General features: G+C 34.2%; 2 protein-coding genes across 5 annotated transcripts in view; one reads left to right on the top strand and one right to left on the bottom strand.

Moving 5' to 3' along the window:
* The window catches only part of LOC117609913 (neurotrimin), a 508787-nt gene that overhangs the window by 71574 nt on the left and 411391 nt on the right, over positions 1-25822 (bottom strand). For all 3 annotated transcript variants that reach the window (XR_013062667.1, XM_034336671.2, XM_034336672.2), the window contains exon 6: positions 18574-18711. Coding sequence is in view for 2 of the 3 variants with exons in the window: in XM_034336671.2 (XP_034192562.1) it covers positions 18574-18711 (138 nt within the window). In the remaining variant the exon portion in view is untranslated. The remainder of the gene's footprint in view (positions 1-18573; positions 18712-25822) is intronic.
* LOC117609915 (chymotrypsin-2-like) lies at positions 6487-9947 on the top strand. 2 transcript variants are annotated; one of them, XM_034336674.2, is made up of 7 exons: positions 6516-6739; positions 7548-7618; positions 7913-8007; positions 8097-8238; positions 8317-8427; positions 8639-8788; positions 9054-9947. In XM_034336674.2, the coding sequence occupies exons 1-7, from the start codon at positions 6691-6693 to the stop codon at positions 9195-9197; spliced, it is 762 nt and encodes a 253-aa protein (XP_034192565.2). In that variant the 5' UTR covers positions 6516-6690; the 3' UTR covers positions 9198-9947. The 2 variants fall into 2 exon arrangements, with proteins under 2 accessions (XP_034192566.2, XP_034192565.2); XM_034336675.2 differs by lacking the exon at positions 8639-8788 and having other exon boundaries at positions 6487-6739.

The raw sequence follows: 25822 nt of genomic DNA, 5'->3' as shown, positions 1-25822 counted from the left end.
AATATATCAAAATACGTTGCATGTTGAATGCTCAAGACGATAATTTTGCTACACTGCAGTATACTCTTGTTTACTTGAATACAAGATTCCTTCAATATATGGGATATTGACTGACTATAAAAGTATGTCACGGAAATTAAATCAACATTGATGCGTTATAATGGTAGAGCATATTAACTGTAATTTTTCTGTCATTCTGCAATTTTTACTCTATAATTCACGTAGGAAAATAGAAGAATAAAGAAGTATGTACACAAGAAAAGAGAATTTATTATTCGCAAGTCGCAACCGTCGCAACGACGACGGTTTCTTTTGTTTTTTGTAATGGGCCCACCTTGCCCGATCGCGCGAAATTCGAACACCACATTCATTCATGAGCAGTGACATCGGTTAGTAGAAGAAGGATGGAATATGTATAATGCTTTCTCAGTCTGGTATATTTGCTTCGAAATAAAGCATAGTGCGAGAATGAGAGGGCATGTTATATTCTATCCTTGTCCAAAAAATAACATCGCTGCTCGGCCGATCACTTTATGATTTGCCGCTACCTCGGATCTCTCACTCGTTTCTCGCGTTTTCTATCGTCCCGTTTCAAGAACAAAGTCAAGCCGAATAGCTACCTGCTTCGAAATAAGCAACTGTTCGGTCCCGAGCCACTTGCTTATTTCGAAGCATTACTGTATATGAACAGAAACGAAAGAAAATAGTATTTTCCAAATTAACAAGGAACATTGTTTTACTAAAAAAATAAATTTTTTTATATCTAAAGAGTAAAGTAGTTTTTAAACATGAAAGTATACAACTCGCATAAGAAATTAAATTAAAGATTTGTTTAGTATTTGAAAAGCAGTTTTCAGGATTGGTTTTCAGGATTGGATCTACCGATGGTGCAACATGTGCATTTTTACGGTGTGGCAAAAATGGTCTAAAGTTTAGATTCTAAACTATACGAAATACAAATGTTATAGATTAAATCAGAAAAAAGTTATAAGATGAATAAAAATTATTTAAATTTAAATTTTCACATAATAAAATTTCAAGTGTTGTAATTATTTTTCATTAACTTATGAATTTTCATTATCCAATGTTACTATTTAGAATGTATGATTACACATGTTGAAATATAATTTAACATCATGGCGTTTTAGACATCATTGTAAGAAATTTTCTGAAGGGAAGAGAGAAGTGACAAAATACAATTATGGCAGTTTTAATAATATTTCGGAAATTTTGACAATGTCTCGAAAAGAGCTATTAATTAAATAAAATAATTTTTAACAAAAAATACAACCGACTTCAAGATGCGCTAAAAAAATATAAAATTTGCGCCGCCTCCGAAAAGGTTGAAAATTTAGTATACTATTTAACGATTAAATTGTAGGTTTTATTAATAGCTGTGGAGTATTCATATGTAGATGTGGAAAGGAGGATGAGACTCCTCTCCACTTGATATTGCGTTGCAAAGGACTTGAGGCTCAGGGGGACACCGGTCCTTGACGACGCACATGTGGAGGACATTGGAGTGGGCAGGCTCCTGGGCTTTGCAAGGGAGACCGGCCTTCACAATTTCCCTCGGTACTAATTGTAAGAACTGCCCGCATGGGCTCGAGCACAATGGTCCCTAGAGGACTGAGTGCCCAGTGATTCAGTAGTAATAATAATTTCAATGCATTTTATTATATTTTCGGTAATTATTGAGATTAGGTTACAGTTCACCGGTTTTGATGAAATTTAAATATGTTGTAAAATTCAACATTTGGAACAACTTTTTCCTATACATATAACCACCGCTCAGCCTTAGTTTTCGAGATATTTTCGAAAAACTGCTACTACTACTACTGTTACGTCCGGATTATTTTCAATAATCCGACCGTGGTTAACATTTATTTTCATTTTCTTTTTGACAGTGTTGAATAGTTTAATCGTATAATATACCGAGCTTGTGTACCTCGCCAGTGCGAAACACTTGGAGATAATCCCAGGCGAGGCACACAAAGGAGGCTATATTTAGTTCTTTCAAATAATACAAGTCAACCTTTCCTTGGGATGATTGCCTTGTCGAAACTACGCAGCGACAAAAACTTCGAAAGTCGAAACCGTTTAGGGAGAGGTACCATAAACATCCTTCGCCGCGCGGTTAAGCAGTGCGACGCACTTGGAAATTTCCCAACTTAACCGTGCAACATAAAGAAGAATTTTCTTCTATTTTATTAGCTAGGTACCTCTCATACCTGCAAAGCATGCGTCAGCCGACCCTTCCACCAAAGAATGAATGCAATTAAGAACGAAAGCAATTGAAATCTAACGGAATGAAACTATTTGAATGATATTAGAATGCGAGGGTTTGCGTGACAACCGCTGTAGTTCGAAATCGTTCACGAATGTTCGAGACAAAGGTCGACCGAGTCTATAAACATCGTCGTTAAAAGTTAAACGTAGAACGTTCGATTATACGTAAATCGTCGAGATACGAATAAGAATGTTAATAACTAATAAGAGCGAAATGAATATTAACTAAATGCGACACGCATGTATCCACAATTGTCGACGATTATAAAACACCGGCTGCATCTCGCGTAAACCGCTAAACAACAAAATTAACAGTACAATTAACGCATGAATAATAACTAACGACATTCAACTAATGGTCATTCAAACTAGTAAACCAAATATTTTTAATAAAATGAAGACCTCTTTCGATACCGGAAATATCATGATAAAAGCCTCTTTAACTAGTAAATTCAAATAAATTAAGTCGTAACAGATTTCGAATATTCCAGAACTTTAGAATTGCGACGCATGAAATCCGTTGTAGCGTTAGAGAGGTAGAAAGAAATGGACAACCTTAGACGAAGGTAGAAGGAAAAACCAGGAAGGGATGAGGGAACTAGGAAGAGCGGCCAACTAGCCCAATACGCGCGGGATTTCCCCTCCGTCACGTACCCCGATTTGCCAAATGATGTCCCCACTTTGGGCCCTTGATCGCGGGTCGAACCCTGAGACACGATCGCTAGACTGAGGCAAATGACTCTTCGTCGAAAAATCGTGAGGTACGTGACGGGGAGCCCGTGTTCGCGTCGAGCAATAGTTTTCGCGTGAAATTGTTGTAATTAGCTGACCGGTAAAGTCCTTGAAAAAGGCAGAGTGCCGGGAGATTGCGGTTCGCGTTTTCCGCGTAAAGGACTCATACGAATACGTTAAATTCTTTTCACACTTTTCAATGATCTCTTTTCTCTTTTGTTTTTAAACCGTCCGCTAAATTAATTATTATTTTCCTTTGTTTTTTTCCCTTTCGCGTCGCGTCGTCTTTATAATACTTTTGTGCTCGTTTCGTAACTAATCGTTCCGTAATACCGTAATAAAGGCCGATCGCGAACGCGTAGTGCAGTGGCAGTTTTCCTCATCGTCTTCTTTGATTTCCAGATTTCTCAACGATACCAGCAAAGAAAGCGTTTATCAAAGCTATTATTAAATATCATTTCATCTTGTTTCCTGGTAAGTTGTCCATTTCCTTTTATCTAATACGACGAATCTGGACGTAGCGAGGCAAAACGGGCGATCTACGAAACCGCGTATTCTGGAAAGTTTCCCTCTAGATCGTTCCGTTCACAATAGAGACATAAGGTATCGAATATCTAATATATTTGGAAAATTCCGTTTCTCACACAAAAGAGGGCGGCCCCACGAAACCGTGATTCTGGTAGTTTACCCTCTGGGACCGTTCTTTCTTTTTGTTCGCGTTCAGTTCTGTATACGACATCGTCGCTCGAATCGTCGAATCGTTTAATCAAACATTAATTATTCCATAATCAATAGTCTCACTTTCATATAATCTAAACCTTTCTTAATAATGCATTTATTTTCCCTTGTATTTCAAACAGCTCGCATTTTCTGTTAATCAACCATTTATTGTCACGTTTACTTTTTGAGATTATATTTTTGTTACGCCTAAACTGTTTCGATTCATTTACGTTTCAAACCACTTCCTTTTTCCTTCATTTTCACGCCTACCATCTTCGTACAAATTCACACGAGGGGCCCGTATGGGACTAGAGCATTGACGAACCCAATTAAATTCTTAATTAACTATTAATCTATTTATCAACTCTTTTATTGTTCTAATCGCGAAGGATCTAACATCGTCTCGAGCGATTAGGACTGGTGGCAGCGCTAATACCGTTCTCAACCGCGTATCAGCCAACATAATAAAACAGTAAAACCCTCGTTTTTGTTAGAAATTTTAAAAAGATACAACTGTTAGAGCGGACCGTGCGCACCTCGGCAACGGTATTTCACGGTTAGTACGTCACGGGTTTTTCCTGTAAGGACAAAGCGTCATAAACTCGGTAGGAAAAGGGCCATGGTGACGTAGGCGTCCTCACGGCTAACGTTTTGGCTACAAGTCACTCTTGTCTTGATCGTGGACGTGTCCACATCATCGATTAAAATTAACGTACAAGCCTTATTACGAACTCCGAGTTCCAGTGTTACTTTAATACGCCCACATTGTGCAATACGAACCTATTCCTTGCATTCTCGTAATTTTTCTTACATTTTCGTTTTTCGTTTTTTTTATTTTGTACGTCGCGCGCCGTCTCTCTCTTTCGCTCGCGACGTAACACTACAATGAATTCTACGTATAACTATGCATGTACGGCGGCGAATGCGTCACCATCGGATTGCCGCTTATTTACTGTTTTCACAAACACATCGCGGCGGTCGAAAAGCCATAGATATAACGGGTGACCTTTTTAACACGGTATTGACGGTTTATATTTCTTTAATCTATAGATACATATTGCCTCCGAAAAAGTTCAAGATCTAAACGCATTGGCACCCCTTCCCCATAAATTATAACCTAACCTAACTTAATTATCCTATTTACATATTTACACAGTTGTGCATCCTCCATCAATAGAATAATTAGGTAAGGTTAGGTTAGGTTATATTTTATGGGGCAGGTGTGAGGCCCCACCCACGCCTTTAAGAATTCAATGCTTGCTATTCGTCCCGAAAAATTTGTTCTACTAATTGTAAGTATGGTTTCGTAACCATCATTTATCCGTTATATCTATCTTTTCGGCCGCCGCAATGCGTTTGTGAAAACAGTAGATAAGCGGCGGTCCGTTGCTGACGCATCCGCCGCCGTAGATGCATAAGTATACGTAGAATTCATTGTAGTAGTAGCAGCAGTTTTTCGAAAATATCTCTAAAACTAAGGCTGAGCGGCGGTTATATGTATAGGAAAAAGTTGTTCAAACTGTTGAGTTTTTCTTTTATACTTTGATATACTCTTTTATACATTTATACCATATTTTCTTTTATACTTTGATAATATACTATTTTTATATACTTTAATATTTTTTTTATAACATTCTATTTTTATATTTTTATTTTATAATATACTATTTTTGGTTCACCTTAATCGATTCTCATTTACTCTAACATAACCTTTTTATTAGCCTCCTTTATCAATCCTGTAATATTAGCGATCTGATGAAAGGGCCCGTATGGGATTAGTGTATTTCCGAACTCACAACATTTTTGGCCCAATAACAATAGAAATTGTTACCGTTAATCACATAGCTCGACTACCACACTACTACATCACATACTTTTATACTCATACAACGGCTGTCACTTACGGTAGCGTCCCGAGCACACACGCGCGCCCCGCACGTAACAGTAGCATCGCAATACAGAGGCGCCCGCGTCCGCATTTTTGATCTCAAGTGGGCACTTCTGTATCAGGCCGATCTTGATCTGATAATTTGTTGATATAAAATGACAAGTCACTTCCTTAAGACGAACCCCTATCAGTTCACGCAGATAAAAAATTATTGGACTTCGCAATTGTAAACTTTGATTAAATTAACAATTATTAATTCCATATAGTACTATTAGTTCTATTTGGTACTCAATATATTTTGTATACAGACCAAGAGATAAGAATTCTTTCCAAATGTCTTGCTATCAAGTAAAAATTTTACGCCTGAATTGCATAATAAGTAAAAGTAGAATTATTATAAAAGAATAAAATAAATGTAACGATACTTTTATCCTAGAATAGCATGACGATTGCGAACAGTAGATAAATCTTCATTTTACAGACAAACATTTTTAAGCAGCAACAGATAAAATAAATGAATCAAGATTAATCAATAAGATGAATCTTCTTCACTTACCTGAATCATTTATCGATTTTAATTGCTAATACAATCAGTCCTCACTTATCATATCCAAAATTCAGGGAAAAAACCGAAATTGTACTTTGTATACTCGCTTGATATGTCGATGAACCCTTGCATGAACCCATGAACCCTCAAATTACCTTGCAAATCATTATAAGTTAATTTCACTCGTTAGAAATATCCTATAATTAAGCAGAAACGTTTCTTGCAAACGTTGCCAAATACGAAGGAAATAAAGCAGTCGAGAGAGTAAGCTTTACACATGATCGGAGATTATCAATTAACGTTTGAAATATTGTCGGAAAATAATTAATCGCGACAATCTGAATCAATCACGAAATCGACGTGTTGATAGAACACAAATCACAGTATCTATCTAATCTTGAGACTTGCGAAATGAACTTGTCCAGTTTTGAAAGACCGTAGTGGGGATATACATATAAAATAGCCATCAGCGAGATTTTAGCAGTCTCCTTTGGCGAACAATTCATACGGAATCATGCTACTAACAACTTTGTCTCTTTTCACACTCTTATCCCTCTCCAACGGTAAGTGATCACAATTATTATTCATTTTGATTGATTCGATTAAAATATTTTGAAAAGTTAAATATGCAATAATAAAAAAGTACTGAATAAAATATTCTCAAATAAACATTTACGCCCTAGTGTTAATCATCAGTGTTAATATGATTTGTAGGCGTTGAGTGGAGCGGACGAAAGAGTTTCGTCTCCCCGGACGCCTTGAGTTCGGGCTGGGGACGCTAGGTAGCGGCGAGTTGATCGGTGTTCTCTCGCAAGCGCTCGTCTGGCATGCCGTTCGAATATATACAGTGTGATTCTCTCGCTACGTAAGACAAAAGCTGTGCCACACAATCGAACCTTGCTGTTTACGCACGTAAAGAGACCCAAGGGCCATATCGCCGGACCCAAGACTGCTCTGTGTGTGTTTATGGCTGAAACGAAGACAAGAAACGGAACAGCAGGGATTCCATTGTGCGGCACGGTTTTTGTCTTGCGTAGCGAGAGAATCACCCTGTATAAGTTCCGAATAACGGTACGATAGGTGTCCTGGGGTTAGGAATCGTTTGTTGTCAGCTCCACTGGACGAGTCTGACAGACGACTCGGGGCGAAACGCCTTTTTCTCCCCTCTCCTACAGATTATAAAACAATTCTCTACTTCGTGTAAAGCAAAGAATTGCTGGACTGTTAGTGATTGCAAATTGTAATCTGTGCGATTAAATAGAACTAGATAACAAATAGATGCAATTGGTGTCAACTTACACTAATGAACAACGGCTCCATCCGTAATTACTGCGCTACACTAATTATTCGGTTCTGTTATTATTTACGTAGCTGGGATACTGAGATTTGATCCTAGGATCGTGAACGGAGAGAATGCTAAAGTAGGAGAAATCCCCTACCAGGTTAGTTAAAAACAACAATATGTACAGCTTTTTGCAAAAGAAAAAAAATTAATCTTCTTTAAAAAGAGGAATAACAATTCATTAACTTCGTAAGCATTATACCCGGGGTAATTTTGAATCTTGAATGCATGTTAAAAGTTCAAATTAAATAATTTTATTAACAAAATTTAATTGAATGCAACATTGAATAAATAAACATAAATAATGAGTGTGTTAAGAATATTATGTGTCACATCTGTACACATTACTTATTGAATTTCCTGAAATTACTACAACATATCCGTATGTTGTTAGGTGTCCCTTCAAGGTAAGGACAGTTCGTTCCATTTCTGTGGTGGATCCATTCTTAATGAAAACTATGTTATCACCGCCGCTAGTTGTGTCTATTAGTAAGGATTTCAAGAATTTACATAAAACTACGTTAGTGTGAACGTTCATAAGAAGGTAATAATAACGAAGAAACTGACATTTCTTTAAGCACAACAGCGGCAACTATCAAGGTAATTGCTGGTACGATAAATTTGACTGCTCCAAAGTCTGAACACTATGTTAAGGAAATCATCATTAACGAAAAGTATAACAAAACTGATTCATGGAAGAACGACATTGCTCTGCTCAAGGTATTTAGAATAAAAATATTTCTTCACTTATATACCACTAACCTTCTGAAATTTTTACCTAAATAAATATTTCTATAGGTCGAGAAACCATTTGTGAAGTCCGAACAAATTGCTTTTGTCCAACTTCCATCAAAGAACCAAGTTGTTAAAGCCAATGATACTGCAGTAGTCTCTGGATGGGGCAGACGGGTAAGTAGCATAATTCTTTATTATACTAAATTTGTAAAAGTAGTAAAAGTTGCCATACTGTTCAAGTAATAAATAATATGAATGACAAAATAAAATTTATATTGAAAATTTTCTCAATTGGTCGAAAAAACGTACGTAAAAAAATATTTGCTAGCAAATTAAAATTTTTATTCAAACTGAACGACACTTTTCTAAAATCTGACAATTACAGGAAGGTGGTCCCGCACCCGTTCACCTACAACGTGTTAACATCTTGATCGCTGATCAAGAATACTGCAAATACAGTTACAAAGACATCCGAAAAGTATATGATTCGCAAGTTTGTGCTTACTACCCAAGCGTAAAGAAGGGAATATGCAACGTATGTAGCATGCAAGATTTACGATAACAGCTAATTATTACAGATAGCTAAGAACAAAGAAGAGTATTTTTTAAAAGAATTGCGTATGACATTAGCAAAGCGTGCTACTAGTTTATATCAACTTTGATAAGCAAACCGATAATTCGTCATTTTATTATTTTACTAGAGCATTAATAACGATAACGTATTGACAGTTTGCCAGAATTATTTTGTATTTTCTTTCAGTTGAATTGTATTTAGAAAATTGTGTTTTTTGATTTGATAGGGTGACTCTGGTGGTCCATTGATTGTCAATGGAGAACTCACTGGTCTCGTATCTTGGTCGAGGGGTTGTGCCCTTACTGAATATCCCAGTGTCTATACACGTGTGTCAGCTCAAATTGACTGGATAAAGTCGCATGCCGTTTAAATTCGACCATCGAGATATAAATCGAACGTAACAAAAGGAAATGCGACGAGCTCATTACGATCTCATGAGCGTGGAGTGAAACATTTTCATAATTTGTTGTATATTGAATCCGGTCTACCTAAAGTATTATTCTTTTTACTATACCACAAATAACAATACATTACTTATCTAATCATAATGTACACTTTTGGAATATTGGAATAACATAAAAATTTATAAAAATATATTAGACATCTAAAATTAAAATGTACTTTTTCAAATTTTTATTTACTTTCTAAGCTTAATCGTGATTAAACTTTCGAAAGTCGTAATCTACGAATATTCATATCTGAGAGTAGGTCACTTTTAGTTCCCATCAATTTAATTTCTTGTTCCCATCAACAAACGAACCATTATTTCAATATTTTAAATAAAAAAAATAAATATACTACAACGATTTAATACTTTGATTTGCAATTATGTTTCAAAATCAAAGAACGAAGGATTTGAATAAAAGGCTTTCAGAATTCCAATTCTTATCAACAAATGAACAATACTTCAGAGACGAGTTTTTTCTGTACAGCACAATGTTCACTACACTCGTTAAAGTGTAACTTCTACATGGCGTAATTGCCAGGAAAGCTCGTCAACGAGCTTCGACGAGAGAGCACAAAGGACTGTCTCCAATTGGGCCTTGTCAGAAAGACGAAAGAATACAATTACATTACAAGGAACAAGAAGGAAAACAATAAAATAATTTAAAAAAAAAAATACAGCCGACTTCAAAATGCACTAAAAAGTGTAAAATAACGTATACTTCATTTCTACAACGAAATGCACTAAAAAGTATGAAATAATTTCTTTTTCCTAATGAAATAATTTCTATTTCATTTATATAAATACCCAATTATTAATAAAACCTATTAATAAAACCTATTTGATCGTTAAATAGTATACTAAATACATTTCAACCTTTTCGGAGGCGGCGCAAAATTAACAAATTTTCTTCAACAGTCCCGATTGTCAACTTTTGAGTAGCCGAATATAGGCGAAGCGTGTATATCTGTCTCTTTCCTATATAACTCGACAACACGGTGCGGAGTCCGTGTTAGTGCGTGTAGAATGTGTGGTCTATCTGGAATCATTGAGTATGCGGCGGAAAGACCCGATCGCGGCATATTCTAGAAAGAAACAGCCCCACTGCCGCAAATTTAGCAACCCCCGCGCCGAGAGCTCCGTCCATAGGTTCTTAGATCCATGGCATTCACATACTAATGAAGTCGATTCAATTTCATGTACATCAGAAATGTTGCCACCTTCTGATGCAATCGTTACAATTACAGATGTTATTAGCCGTATTTATAACGTTTCGTATTTTTTTTCTTACGATTTATTAATTACCAAATGCGCCATACCGTAATCAAATGATTATTGGCAACATTGTTTATTCTGATATTTTTAATTTTGCGCCGCCTCCGAAAAGGTTGAAATGTATTTAATATACTATTTAACGAATAAATAGGTTTTATTAATAGCTGTTGGGTATTTGTATAAATAAAAAAAAAATACATCGAAATGAGTACCATCCTCCTTTTCAAAGTCGGATAAAAATAGAAATTATTTGATACTTTTTAGTGCATTTTGTTGTAGAAATGAGTAGTGCATTTTGAAGTCGGTTGTATTTCTTATTAAAAATTATTTTATTTCACACTTTTTAGTGGAACGAGTAGTATTTGTAGGATGCCGTAAGGAGATTTACCGTTCTTATTGGTTAATTGCAATAACGATAGTTATTAACGATAACAAGTTCCGTACATTTAAGCAAGTAGGATCATCGTGGAAATATCTCCTATTAGATATGAGAGGTTTCATCGTGATCGGTACATTCCTTGCAGAGTAACCCTAAAGAATAGGTTTTTTAAATAACAATAGTTATTAACAATAAGAAGTTACTTAAATTTTTGCAAATGGGATCATCATGGGAAGATCTACGAGATGTGAAAAGTTTCATCGCGATCGGTGTATTCCTTGTAGAGTGAACGCCGAAAAAATATAAATGAACCAATACGTTTTTTGCAATAAAAGTTGTTAGGAATGAAAAGATTCAAAATATATTTTTTACGGGACCAATGGGGAGTTATACTCTACAAGATTCAAAAGGTTTTGTTCCGATTGGTCCATCCGTCTCAGAGTAATCGTCGAACATACATTAAGAAAAAAAAATCGTTAGGAATGAAAAAATGCAAAATAATTTTTCACGGGACCAATGGGGAGTTATACGGTACAAGATGCAACAAGCTTCGTTCCGATTGGTCCATCCATCTCGGAGTAATCGGTGAACACACAGAAAAAAACAATATACATACATATACTGATCGAATTGAGTAACCTCCTCCTTTTTCGAAGTCGGTTAAAAACAAATCTTAAAATTAGAATGCAATCAATTGTCTGCTAAAGTCAATGTATTCAAACATTATGAAAAAAAAAATTAATACATTTTCATGAGTTCTTCTAACTAATTGTAAGTAGTAATCAGTGGATTGAAATAAGTTAATCAGCCCAGCTTTTGTTCGAGTTATTCCTCCTCCCTAAAAGGAACAGTAATTGAAAATGCAAATGGGAACGAAAATTAATTACCTTTAACCTTTTCTCCTTGTGAAAATGTAACAGCTCTAAAAAGAGCTGTTTTTCGTTTGCACTGACTTTATCACAACTCATGAATGTACAAAATTATACCACTGTAAATATGGGAAATAATTAACCAAAATATGTAATTAATTGCAGTTATTATCATCTTTCGAAAAGTTGAAAAATATTGCATCATGCATGTTTATTATAACTGGAAATAAGTAGCTTACAATGTATTCATTATTTAATTCGAAATTCAATATACAATAAATAATCGTTATATTGCCACATGAGCGATTTGTTCTTTACGCGGATTTTCAAGCCGACTAATATCGCTGTTACATCATTATAGCCTACAAAGGTGACACATTTTTACCCTCTCCTTTCCAAAGCTTGGCACTTGTATGCTTGAAAATCAGTGTGAAGGACAAATCGTTCACGTGGCAATATAACGAGAGCATACTATAATTTAATTTCACTTCTAAGGTAAAGATTATTATTTAAAAGGAATATCCACCCTAATTTGGAAACGGATGATTGATTTTAGGCGCACATAATTAAAAGAACGAATTGAGAACTATATATGTATAATATTCCAGGAAACTTTCCACTTCTATAACCTGGTCCGACGCAATATGACGAGAGACTACTGTATTATTTTCTTCTAACAATAAGTCTTATTAAAGAAAAGATACCAAACTCGGATGCTTATTTTTTTTAATGCTACAAACTAGCGATAAATAAAGTAATTATTTCAGAATGACGTTATGAATTGATGGACTCATCATGATTTAGTTGATATTAGGCAGTAGCGAGAAATTTATTAATTTCTATTTTCGAATTTTCTATTTCTCTATTAATTTCTAATAAAGCTAGTTCTTAAGCCGAGTATCCACCTGTATTAAACGCTGTTTATCGTATCACCGTTCCGAACCCTTTCGAATAGGCAGACGTTGCCTCGTTGCATGCCACGGCGTGCTACGGCTCGGACAATATTTCTTCGTTTCTTGATAGAAACGGTTCGGCAATAGGACTGGGCCACTACAGGCGAGGAGTTTCGTTTTGCTGCGTGCCGTTCCAAAGGAACGGAGGCAACGGACCCATCCGAAAAATTTGTCGATTCTTTGCCGTTGCATCGAAGAAAAGGTTTATGCGTTTGCACTTGACATAGCGTTTCATGCCGTCACTTGGGTTTCAATTTATTTGAAATCTTGCAGTATTATTGGATTCATTTCAAAATCGATGAAATTATTTATGAACTTAATCTAATTTAATTTAGACAAATTTTATCGTCTAAATATATTTAAACAGATCAATTATCTTCGGTGATACGCTGTACATAAAAGAGCAATGTTAATAAGAACCTCTGTGATTATTGAAAAAGGACAATGTTAATTATCCAGAGATTTTTCCGTTGTCGAATATCGAAAGTTCTATTGGGCTGTGATACGGAGGTGAAGGAACGGGCCGATCCGAAAATTGTCGGTTTCTTGCTGTTCAAAGGATAGGTTCGGAGACCACTTGAAACGTAAAAACAACATACCCAGGCGAAGGCCCGAAATGCTATGTCAAGTGGAAACATGACACTTGAGGCTCGAGATAATATGATCTGGAATCGGATATATCAGTGAGATAATACTAATGCAATGACTGAACTTTGTTATTTTTCATTTTTTTCTTATAAAACTTTTACCAAGATATTTGTGACGTTTTCCTGATTAAAATGATACCAAACACGATATGGTTAGGACAATTACAATAAAGAAACAGCATGCAGGAAATCGAAACTTCTCGCCTATAGGAGTTTCTTTCAAGAGACGAAGAAATATTGTCCGAGCCGTAGCACGTCGTGGCATGCAACGAGACAACGTCTGCCTATTCAAAAGGGTTGGGAACGGTGATACGATACGAGCGTTTGATACAGGTGGATACTCAGCTTTAGGTAGTTAATGAAAAAAGTTTTTAATACCGAAAAATCAACTTGTACTTTAACATTAGGAAAAATGTACAGAAAATCAAATTGGAGGTTCAATAATTAGTGATGAGATCAGTTTCAGCATGTGCCGAGCTTGAAAATTTAGAAAGAGGGATTCATTACGATTTTCAGAATTATTCATTTCTAATCTCTATTTCGTATTTACAACTTTCAAGGGTTGCGAAAGGGTTGCTTGAAATACGAAAATGTTTATATTAACCTTTAAAAATAAATGCAGTTAAATATGAACATGGTCGTAATCAAGTTTAATATTCAGTGTTACCTTGATCAACATTTGAACAAGATGAATTTACATGTATCACTTGTGCTTGAAAAACAAGATTTTTCGTATAGCTCGACTTAATTAGAATTTTTCTAATTTAAATTCAACCGTAGAACGTGAAGGAATTTTCATGAACGCGAAAGTATTTCTCTTCTTAATTCTATTTCGCACACTTACACAGTGCCTTTGTAATTATAAACTGTTTTTAAAATCGTTATACATATTCACCGACCGAATATTTTGTTACATGTATGTACACAATTCTAAGATTCTTTACTAGAATTAAGTAATCTGTTTTATTATTGATTTATCGCATGTAGTAAATAACAAAAATAACTAAATGAAAGAAAGATGTTACCTAAACACATTTCTTTTTATGGGAAGATTTTAACATTTTGTAACAACAGAAATTTACATCTCTATTATAGAGTAGTTTTGCATTACAGTAAAACCTGGATAAATGCAACCAAGGTTGGGACCCAGTGGTTGCATTTATCCAAGCGAGGTGTCGAACCTCGGGTTACACGCGACGACCAGCCAAGCGTGAACGTAGAAAGGGACAGACAGTGGCGGAAAGAGAGAGGTCCGATGATGAAAGGAAAGAGCCGAAACGTATCGGTGTGACTATACTAATTCAACTATAAAACTTTTTTATTTTTGACTTTTTGTTATTGAAACTTACTAACGAATTGGTGAGATTTTTGTGATTAAAGTGGTATCAAACACGATATAGTTTCAATTATAATTACTTGCTAAAATTGATGTTAAAAGTTGGCGAAAAGCAAGAGAGATCAAAATCAAAACCAGTCGCAGTGTCGGCTCTGGTTTCAAAGGTTTCATTTATCCAGGCGAGGTGTCGATTCTGGGCATTTAATGTTGCATTTATCCAAGCGAGGTGTCGATTCTGAATCCGTACACATGTTTTCTTTGTAGCCAACATGCCGATTCTGTGTCCGTACACATCTTTTGTATTCAGCCGACATCATTTATATTCAGTCGTGGTCTCAATTCTATGTTGCTTATTCTATTACTATTGTTTATAAATATAATTCAACCTATATCGAGTTTGGTATCATTTTAATCAGAAAAATCTCACAAATGCATTAGTAACAGTTTCATTGAGAAAAAGTTAAAAATAAAAAAGTTTTATCGTTGAATTAGTATTAGTCACACCGATATTACGGTCGGATCATATTACACGGTTTTCTCGTCGAGCGGCTCGGTTCGTTTAGGGGGATCCCCCCAAGTGGAGGGGATAGCGATGTTGCACTTATCCAAGCATTCTTTCGTTGCATTTATCCAGGTTTTACTGTATGCAGGTGATACAATTGTGGGACGACGGACCCAGCGGGCGCGGGACATTTGACACCGCGAATGAGTGTAAGAGAGCGATTTAGGACGCTGCGTGCATGGCGAGGGATGACTGACAAGTGAGAATTGGAACGTTGAGAGGAGAACATCGAGATAATAAACTATATTTTACCCATCATCGCGAGTCAATTATTCGCGCGTTCCCTCAAATCCCACAAAGTGCTTCTTAATTAATAATCTATTTAAAAGAAGAAAAGAGAAAATTAAAAATGCAAACCTTCAATGAATGTGATGTTTAGACATAAGTAAATTCATAAACAAATTTTTTAAATAAAATAAAATAAAACAAATAATATAAAACAATAATAAAAATAATGGATAAAGTTCCGAATACGACCGGTCGTCGATCAAGATGAAATTTTGAGGGAGAGGGATGAGGGGGGAGGGGACCCCAAATATAAAGTGGTATCTTCGGCTTCCTATTAGTTTCCGAGATATTAATTAAAAACTTTCGTACAATACATAGAATTTTTCCTATACAGACGCAACTAACACAACATACACAAATAATTTAATACTCGAGAATTGTTTTACGTCAAATGATTGAATCGGTTGATTGGTTGAAATGGATACCACGGGAGGCTAGCGGGACGACAGGCCCAAACTTTAGACGCGAACAGGACCCCGGCTGATATTACCCACTGAAGTGAATTTCTCCCGTGAAAAATCTCCAGTTAGCGCAATATCTCGAAAACAAATGAAAATCAAGTGTATACATGCAAGCTTAATGAAAATAACAATGCAAAAAAAAATTCGTCTATGTCAAAATCTTGCTCCCTCTCACCATGCAATGACCACCAAAGTAATTTCTTGTATCTTTAATAACTTAGGAAATAATGGAGTGTTTCCATTTACGCGAGACACACTGTATATTTCAAGTTCCAAGCTGTATTTAATAGAGTATGTAAAAACAAGGTGAAGGCTAACAATATGAAAAGTTGAATATTAAAATCTAGAATACATGACAGCAGCCATTAAACTGGGAATATTTTATATAATTAATTTAAAACAACTTTCATAATTATGTTTTGTGACACATTTAACAACAATATATTATTTATAAATGAATAATGCATTAAAGATTGTCTCACTGCGTATTTTATTCATATCTTGCTCAATGCTGGATTTAATATTTCAGCAAAATTCTTTTATAAATTGCGAAAAGTGTAAAACGAAACAATTTTATACCTTTTCACGCTTCTTTTTCATTTTTATGCTTTCATTCGCGTCTTTCTTGTCGTTTGTTTCATTCACCTTAATCTGTAAGTTTAACGAGTTTCTGTCACGCCACAGGCAACTTTTTCGTGCTTAAAACCCAACGACATATCAATTAATCCAGAAATAAATGTTTCTACATTTTTCGCGGTAATTATTGCCGGTATACAGAATGTAGAAATGTGCGCTTAGTATCACGGGAGTATTATACATTTCATCGAGACCGTCTTATCAATTAACGACGTTAACGGCATACACGTTTCCTTAACCCTTTGTACGTGCACGTCTTACTTTACTCCTCAGTTATAATGAAAAGTCTAAACCACGTTTAAAGCAACGATATTAGGATGAAACAAATCGGGGAAACTACATTAGCATTACCCGAATATAAACTATGTGTATTGTGCATGTCACAGTAAAAGCATGGATATTGCAGAATGTAATTGAAATGACTAAAACTTGATCCTTAACTGATGAGATGGAGTTTGACATCCCCAATTATTCTATTTATCCAACTAACTATTGGATATGAATATAATTATTGTAAAAATGCGAATACATAAACAATAAATAAACTTGATTGTCAACCTAAATTAAAAATTTCGTTGATTCTTAAAAACCATCTCAAAGGAAAAATGGTGGTGCTCCGAGTACTCGTCCTTCTCCGTAGGCATCTCCGATGAGACTATGTACGGGAAGAAACCCCATATGTATATGTATAGGTACTGTCCACCGATGACAAGAAGTCTCGCGGGACGGCACAGGGGCAAGAGGGCATACTACACACACATCGACTGATCCCCTAGTTTTACACGAGTCCAATTAGTAGATGTGATCACTTCGACCAATCATACGTCATGACCGAAAGTACGTGTGAGCTGAGGCGGGCGCGACCAATCAGATTGCGTTATTCTCATGGGTCTTCTTGTGACTGGTGGAGACTCCCCACCACTTGTGTATAAACGTTTACGCGGGTAAATTTAAATTGACGTTTATTTATTATTCATATTTCTTAATTATATATTAAATTTCAATATATTTAATAATTACAAATTATATAAATTTTTCGTAAATAATCTTTAATATTATGTAATATTATCATGAAAAGTAAGATTTCGAGAATTCCTGCTTTCATTATATTGCTATTTTCCCTAGGGAAGTCTGATTTGATCGCGAGTGTACAACACTGAAACGTCAAGTCTTCAACTTCAAATGCATTTATGTTGAAGCGTTGTTTCTCAAACTAGACAACATAACTTCGCTAATTTCTATTCGTTTTACATAAAATTTTTAACGATTCTTCATGAGAATATTATCTTCGGTTGTACATATGGAATTCTTAATTGAATAATTAGTTTCTTTTGCTAGAACCAATAATTAACACTAAAAGAAACAGATCAAGTATTAGACGTACAAATTAATTTGATGCCTTTTTTTTGCAATTAAAGATCCATCTGTGATTTTAATTGTTGAATTTATTGTTATCATATTTTCACGCCATTTTTGAAAATCACAGAAGGGCGGGAAAATATTAAAATAGTAATTAACAATAAGAAAGTGTAACGTTGAAGGCATTCATTTGCATATCTCTTATTTTATTTTTATATTGATTTTTATTTAATATGAAATTTTATTGAGTTCCAAAACTTATCCTTTATAAACTTACCATTTTGTAATAAATTAATACTCTCTAAATCCATACGTACAACTGAGGTTATTATATCAATTTTCAAGCAAATGTTTGTTTCTTCTTATTCAGAGCTTCCTTAAATTTTCTTTAATTTTTGTACTATTTTTTCTCCTGAAAGTTACTGAACTTTTTAAATTTCTTATTCCTCTGCCGCGCACAGTATTATGACTGAATAAACGAATACATTCAAACCATAAAGCAAAGGTTTCTTGCAAGAAAAAAAGTATATACGTACCATTCGCAATCGTTTCATTTGTTGGTCTTGTCCAGTAAGTGATCGGTCTTGGATAAGCTTCGCTATGGCATTCCAAGGTAAGTCTTTGGCCCTCGTAAGCGCCTACTAACTGGTTTTCGATCCAAACCATGGGCTGAACTGTGAAAAGAAATTCTGATAACACTATACACATCACTTAATATAACGAAAAATTAATATTCTGATATTATGCAATGAGGTATAAAAGAATGTGTAAGAAGTACCAATGTCGGTACTTATAAAATTGCGATATTAGCATCTGAAGATATGAAAAAAAATTTAATTTCAAACAATTTCTCATACAGAAGTACCTGCTGTTGTAAATTTTTAATACACAAAGAAAGTATTAAAGTTTAATTATACTATTTACATTTTTTTACTAAAATACATAAGTTTATTAAATAAGCTTATTTTATAAACAATTTTGACATTGGAATTAACAAATTAAAACTTAATTCTATCTTAGTTATTTTCTAGATAGAATTTGAAATTATCGTTTTTAATATACAGTATACAATTGTTCACAAATTCCAAACAAGATTGAACTCATTTTTGCAATAACATGACATTGGCACTTCTTGCAAGTCACAGTAATAGTTTAACGAAAATGATTTATATAATCATGTAACATTCTTAAGCAAATAAAAAATGGCATAAAAATCACTAAGAGACTTAAAATATTTATAATTTCTGAATTTATTAAATTTTCATGTTTTTCACTAAAAATGGTGAAATATGATTTATAAAGATCTTTTTTCAAATGACCGCCATGATTAGCTTTGTAAAGTCGGATTCTTAAAATGGTGTCAGCAAGAGCGTGCATTGATGATATTCAAAATAAAGTTCCATAATTTTGGTTCATTTCGGTCAAGCCGTTTTGGGATTTTTACACCATCTTATTTTTAATACAAATTAACTTCTAAATCCTTTGGGTTTTCTTGCTATAATTATTCTTTTATGAACAAACATTTTTATTAATAAAACAGCAGGCTTTATAAATATTATAGAATAAAAAAAAAGATAATATGTTAGATCTTCCTTTCCAAATATATTTCTGCGACTTGGTACAAGAAATGCCAATGTCATAATTTTGTAAAAATGAATTAAATGCAGTACTGAGTTTGTAAACAATTGTATACTCCATATAAAAAACAACAATTTTATATTCTTTCTAAAAATGGTTATAATGACATTTGTAAATTCCAATCTCAAAAATTTGTTATCAAATAAACATTAAATAAACTTACGTTCTTTTTTGTTAAATCAGTAAATGGCATAAGCTTTAATTTTTTCTTTCTGCATTAAAAAAGAAATTTGAAACAGGAGAAACTTTGCGTCAGAAATTATATTTGTACATGAATTGTTTAACATATATTTAAGTGTTAATATCTCAACTTCATAAATACTGATATTGGTACTTCTTGTACCAATCCACAGAATTATAAACAATGCTTGATTTGCAATTTTTATAAATAGATAATGTAACAATTTTTTACCCTTAAGAAACATTTCATATAATAATTGAGGTCAAAACCAACAATTAAAATCACTGACATGTCCAAATTATACAGTTCATATTAACCAGGCAAAAAATAGGTATTTTTTACGAAGAAATTTGCTATAGATCAGCGTTGAATAGAATTCCTTCAGAAAATCTGAATTTTAAATCTGCAATTTCTATTTTAATCAATCAGTAACAACGTCGACTGGTGGGTTCGTGACAGCTCAGCTTCGCCGTCGGCAGAAAATATTTAAGGTGTTACTTCAGAACCGCAAACAATGGTCCCTTGTAACCGTCATTCACGAAGCCCCAAGTGGCGTTATTATCGTACGCTTTCGCGAAAAATCCACTGCTACGTTGCGAGATCTTAAATTGCATTTTTGAACACCTTCTGCATAATCCGTTGTTATCATTTCTACCTGATTTCCGATCATAAATTAGTAAAGAAATAATTTGCATTTATAACCGTTATACGTTTAACCCTTGAAGAGGGAAGCCTGGATCAGTTATGACCTAAACTTACGAAATATTTACACGGATATTAACCTAAAGTTAAACGCATAATTTTTAAACGTAAGAGTTTCATATATTGGAAAAATAATTTTTAACGAAACGGTGCAAAAATGTAGAAAATAAAAATGATATGGAATAATATGGAATATGTTGTTTCCACGTGTTCGGTTATGGGTTGTAATTAATACACTTTTTATGTTTTACATGAATATATATATATTTAGAAAAGAAAAAAATAAACTGTACATAACTTAAATTATTACGATATAAAAAAATAAACCAATCAGTCTTCTCAATTTTAATGATTTTACTTTTTTACTTGTGACTTGTTCCACGCTTGCCTTTTTGCATACGTCTCTATTCACCCCTCTCCTTCTTCTTCTCAACATCACCAATCCTGTACGAAATTACTAGTGCTACCAACAGAATATTATTGGAATAATGGAATAATATGGAATACAATATGGATTACATTAAAATTGTGGATCTCTCCATGGCCCGTCGTTCAAGGTTTAACAAACATATACAGGGTGTTCGACAACAGGTGGGTGATTTTTTAAGGGGTGATTCTAGGGATCAAAATAAGACGAAAATTAAGAATTAAGAAAATTAAGCATTTGCGAATTTGTTTTTCAGTAATTAACGTTTAAAAATTCAAATAAAAAGCGCCTGAAACCTGTACTCTGCCCAGCACCAACGATTGAACGTCAGGTCAGCAGGGGTGGATACTGTTATAACCAAGACTGTAGTACCAATGCTGCAGTACTGAGAAACAGAATAGCACAAGGTAAGTTTCTACTATTCAATGATTCTTGGTTATGACTGTACTCACCCTTGCTGACCTGATGTTCAGTCATCGGTGCTGGGCAGGTTGCAGGTTTTAGGCGATTATTACTAGAATTTTTAAACGTTAATTACTGGAAAACAAAGCCGCAAACGCTATTTCGTTATTCTTGATTTTCGACTTATTTTGATCCTTAGAATCACCCCTTAAAAAATCTCCCACCTGTTGTCGACCACCTTGTATATCGGTTTGACTTAATCAATTAAAAATTCCCGATTTCATAGTGTATTTTAAAACATTTTATTACTAACATGTGCAAAAATAATAGTTCAAAATTTTCAAATTCTAGAATGTTTAGGAATATAAGTTCTTCAGTTTTTCAGTAATGTTTGTTTTTGTTACTAAATGAAATGTTTTTGGTAAATTATTGTATTTGTGGACTATTTATTTATTAAGTAAAAGATTTTTCTTTTTTATTTATTTCATAATAAATACAGCTCTATCAAGTCTCTAAACAATTATCAGGAACTTTCAAGATACCTTTCGAAGGCTATCTTTTATTTTTTGATGCTATTGTTACGTTCCGAACAGAAATTTTTACACATTCACCTTGTGCCCCCCCCCCTGTCCTCTTTTTGATCGGCCTGCTCCCATCATCTTGATCCGTCGTACCCTGGACCTTAGTTGGAGGTGCGAACGGAAACCATGAACATCGATGGCTTGTTTTACATTCTGGACCTCCCCTGACTGAACGCAAAAACGTTCTTTGATATTTCGAGATAGTCTATCTTTTCCAGACATAATTCCGATTGTTAGCGTAACAAATTCCTTCCTCGAAACCAGCGTGGTCCCACGGCTCAAAATCACGTGTCTTCCTTGGTACTGAATATCGCCGGATGTAAGCCCGAAACATCATTCGTGTGGTCCGATAATCCTGACCACTCTGGAACGTTCCTTATCGGTTCCGCGAACATGATCGAAATTCCTTATACATACATTATAATAATCCGAATTTTCTACTAATTCACTAAACACTGTAATATTGTATTTCCGCCACGCCGGTCAGTCCAAGTTGCGAATTAAAATTTTTATTTAGCATTCGTTCAAATTCAGTAATCTGTAATAATTTTGAAAAGCATGTTTCCTTCCTATAACGTTAAGATCAAAACAATTTTGTAAAATTTATTATATTTTAATGAATCTTTAGTCTTTAGTATGACAGGAAGAGTAAAGGAATATACGCGAATTAGAAAGAGAAGGATTAAAACAGAGAGAGGTACGCACATATCCCTGCTGTACCACCGATAAGCGAATCCCGTCTCCTTACGCATCGACACCGCCGCCTAATTCGTTAGGCGCACAACAACGCAATGTAAACAATTTCGGACGAGGCCCGCTCTGGTCTTCTCCGAGAGGTGCAGATTGCGACACTCTTCGACGTACAATCGCGAGCAGCGTGTCGGCGGGTCCGCGAAGTGGTTCAGACACGAGTTTTGTTCCAAGTTGTTCGAAAGTAGCAAATAGGGCAAAAGACTCTATCTTCGCGTATCCCTTTTATTTTTCGTTTATTCCGATTATTATTTTATTCATTATTTTTATTCTTCAGTTTAATTTTATTTCTTTATAAATACATACATTTACGTAGTTTTAGTTTAATAGACTTCGTAATAGTTCACGCGTTATAATTGTGTATCGGTGCAACAGTTCAGGGTGTGTGCTCCATTCTCCTTCCTCCAGAAACCAGTCAGCAGAGAAATAGCAGCAATAGGAGTTTTTCCACATAATCGGGTGAGTCATTTCCATTACTCTTCCGGTCGTTTTATGAATATTTTGCCGAGGAATTTCCAGTAGTCAAAATTGACGTAGTCAATTTTGATTGTAAGAGTCTTCTTCAATTGGAAATTCCTAATTCTAAATTGTATTTCATCACATGTATTTGTCTATTTCCGGCCAATAATTGTGTGTCTCAAATCTAAATTGTACGCGAGCTAAATCTGCATTTTCTTATATTTAATCGCATTATTATATTTCATTATATTTTAATATTTTACACCTATTATTATTATATTTCAATATTTTATATACTTCATAATATTTCAGTATTTTATATACTCTTCACATTTCAATATTTTATATATTTTATACCTTTCAATATTATATGTATTCCATTATATTTAACATTTTAATTTTATAATATACCATTTGATTCATTTTAATCAAATCTAATTTTCTTTGACATAACCTTTATTAGCCTCCTTCATAAATCCTATTATATTAGCGATCTGATGAAAGGGCCCGTATGGGACTAGCGTATCTCCGAACTCACAAATATTTAGTAAATTTTCCGGCGTCACGGCATCACACGCACGCGCGCCGCACGTAACACTATTAATATTTTATAATTAATTAAAAAGTATAATGATGTGATCAATTACTGAAAAATAGATGATTAATAAAACTCTACATTGTTTATTGAATCAAAAAATCACATTTGTGTTCAAAATGCAAAAGGAGCTAACCTAAATATTTCCATTGTTTTCAATTCTATGAAAAATGTTTGTAGCATAATTTCAATGGTTTTTGAAGTGTAATAATAAAATAAACGTATAAACCGTAAGATTATTAATTGAAAACCGTAATTGAAAATCATTATGCAGGCATATTCAGATGTATTTTTTAGCCTGCTACGAGACACGACATGAAAAATGATGAATACGTTGAAAAATACTGAAAATTTTTCTTCCATGATATTCCGCATCGAAAATTATTTACATTTTGCGACATAAATGTTTCATAACATTAACCCTCGGACGACGAAACGACACCTTCGATTTAATTTCGTGTTTCATATCATTTTCATTTTCTAAATTTTACTAAATCTTTCATTTTGTTTCTTTAAAAATTATTTTTCTGATATATATAGATTTTTCGCTTAAAAATTATACATTTAACTTTAAGTTAATAGCCTTGGATATATTTTATAAGTTTGGGTCACGGATGACCCAGGCTCCGCTGTGCAAGGGTTAAAAAGAACGGAGATATTTTGGTAGTCATCTTCAGATGGAACACTCAATACAGTAATGCTTCGAAATAAGCAAGTGGCTCGGGACCGAACAGTTGCTTATTTCGAAGCAGGTAGCTATTCGGCTTGACTTTGTTCTCGAAACGGGACGATAGAGAACGCGAGAAACGAGTGAGAGATCCGAGGTAGCGGCAAATCATAAAGTGATCGGCCGAGCAGCGATGTTATTTTTTGGACAAGGATAGAATAGAGCATGCCCTCTCATTCTCGCACTATGCTTTATTTCGAAGCAAATATACCAGACTGAGAAAGCATTATATATATTCCATCCTTCTTCTATTAACCGATGTCACTGCTCAGTCGGGCGTGAAATTTATTACCCTAAACATCGGCTTCGCGCTTTCATGGACCTTTCACTCGTTTCTCGTACCTCTCACTTTGCGGGCGACTTCAAACAAAGAAGAGGGGATAGCGACTTGCTTATTTCGAAGCAGAGACCACTTGCTTATTTCGAAGCATTACTGTATATTGTACTTGTTGCAAAGTATATTTACTGTATGCACTAAAATAACACTGTTATGAATGGTTAGAGTATAACTCCGTATTTCAAAATATAGAAAAATCACACTTTTGTATGTAAAGTGACATACATGAAATGGGGCTTTTGAACTTTAATTAAATTTTTCTAGGTGAATGATACAATTAGTTGGACAGAGTATGATTAAAATTGATATTATACCTGTTAAAACTAGGATATCGAATTTATCAATTACTTAATAACTATTTTGAAGTAAAAATATAAAATATTCAAAAAGTAATGAACATAGTTTCCAGATGTGGTTTTCTTCATCACGTCGAACGGAATATTTGCGAAAAGGCATCATCAAAATTAATTAAAATCTCTAGTGGTGAAAGTTTTTTCGTTAACTTTATATATTACTCGTTAAGAAGATGAAAAGTTCTAAAATAGTCTTATGCCGGAGATGAGCCATTCTCTTAGAATAAACCGTTAAAATTTTGAAAATTTTTAAGATCTTCAGTTACGATCTGACCTTATTTCAGCTTTACGATATTATAGAGCAAAAATCCGGGCAATCTTTTGAAGCAATGTGATGAGCATGACTTATCGGTTTAACAACCTTGTCGTTAAGGTGTTATAGTGTACAAAATTTCATCAAACTTTTCGTTTATTACTAATATTTTAAAGTTTTCAAGAAGAACAATAAAATGAACACACGATACAATAAAACTTTGAATATAACCCTAGTTTACGTTTATTATTATTATTCTTTAGTATTACGTTTATTAACTCTGCTCCCTTCAGGTTTAATGCCCACAATAAAAATTACATTTGCATCTGAACTAGGTTTTTAAAAATTTCCTTTTGATTTTTAATTGAATCTTAGTTTCA

The sequence above is a fragment of the Osmia lignaria genome, chromosome 9 (assembly GCF_051020975.1).
Source record: "Osmia lignaria lignaria isolate PbOS001 chromosome 9, iyOsmLign1, whole genome shotgun sequence".
Taxonomy (NCBI): domain Eukaryota; kingdom Metazoa; phylum Arthropoda; class Insecta; order Hymenoptera; family Megachilidae; genus Osmia; species Osmia lignaria.
Note: the sequence above shows the minus strand (reverse complement) of the source record. Positions and strands in the feature narration are given on the sequence as shown.

Excerpts from the sequence above, each read along its gene's own strand:
- LOC117609915 (XM_034336674.2), top strand. The coding sequence starts at position 6,691 with ATGCTACTAACAACTTTGTCTCTTTTCACACTCTTATCCCTCTCCAAC. Across the intron at positions 8,008-8,096 it reads GCCGCTAGTTGTGTCTATTA|CACAACAGCGGCAACTATCA; the intron begins GTAAGGATTTCA and ends CATTTCTTTAAG. Across the intron at positions 8,789-9,053 it reads TAAAGAAGGGAATATGCAAC|GGTGACTCTGGTGGTCCATT; the intron begins GTATGTAGCATG and ends TTGATTTGATAG.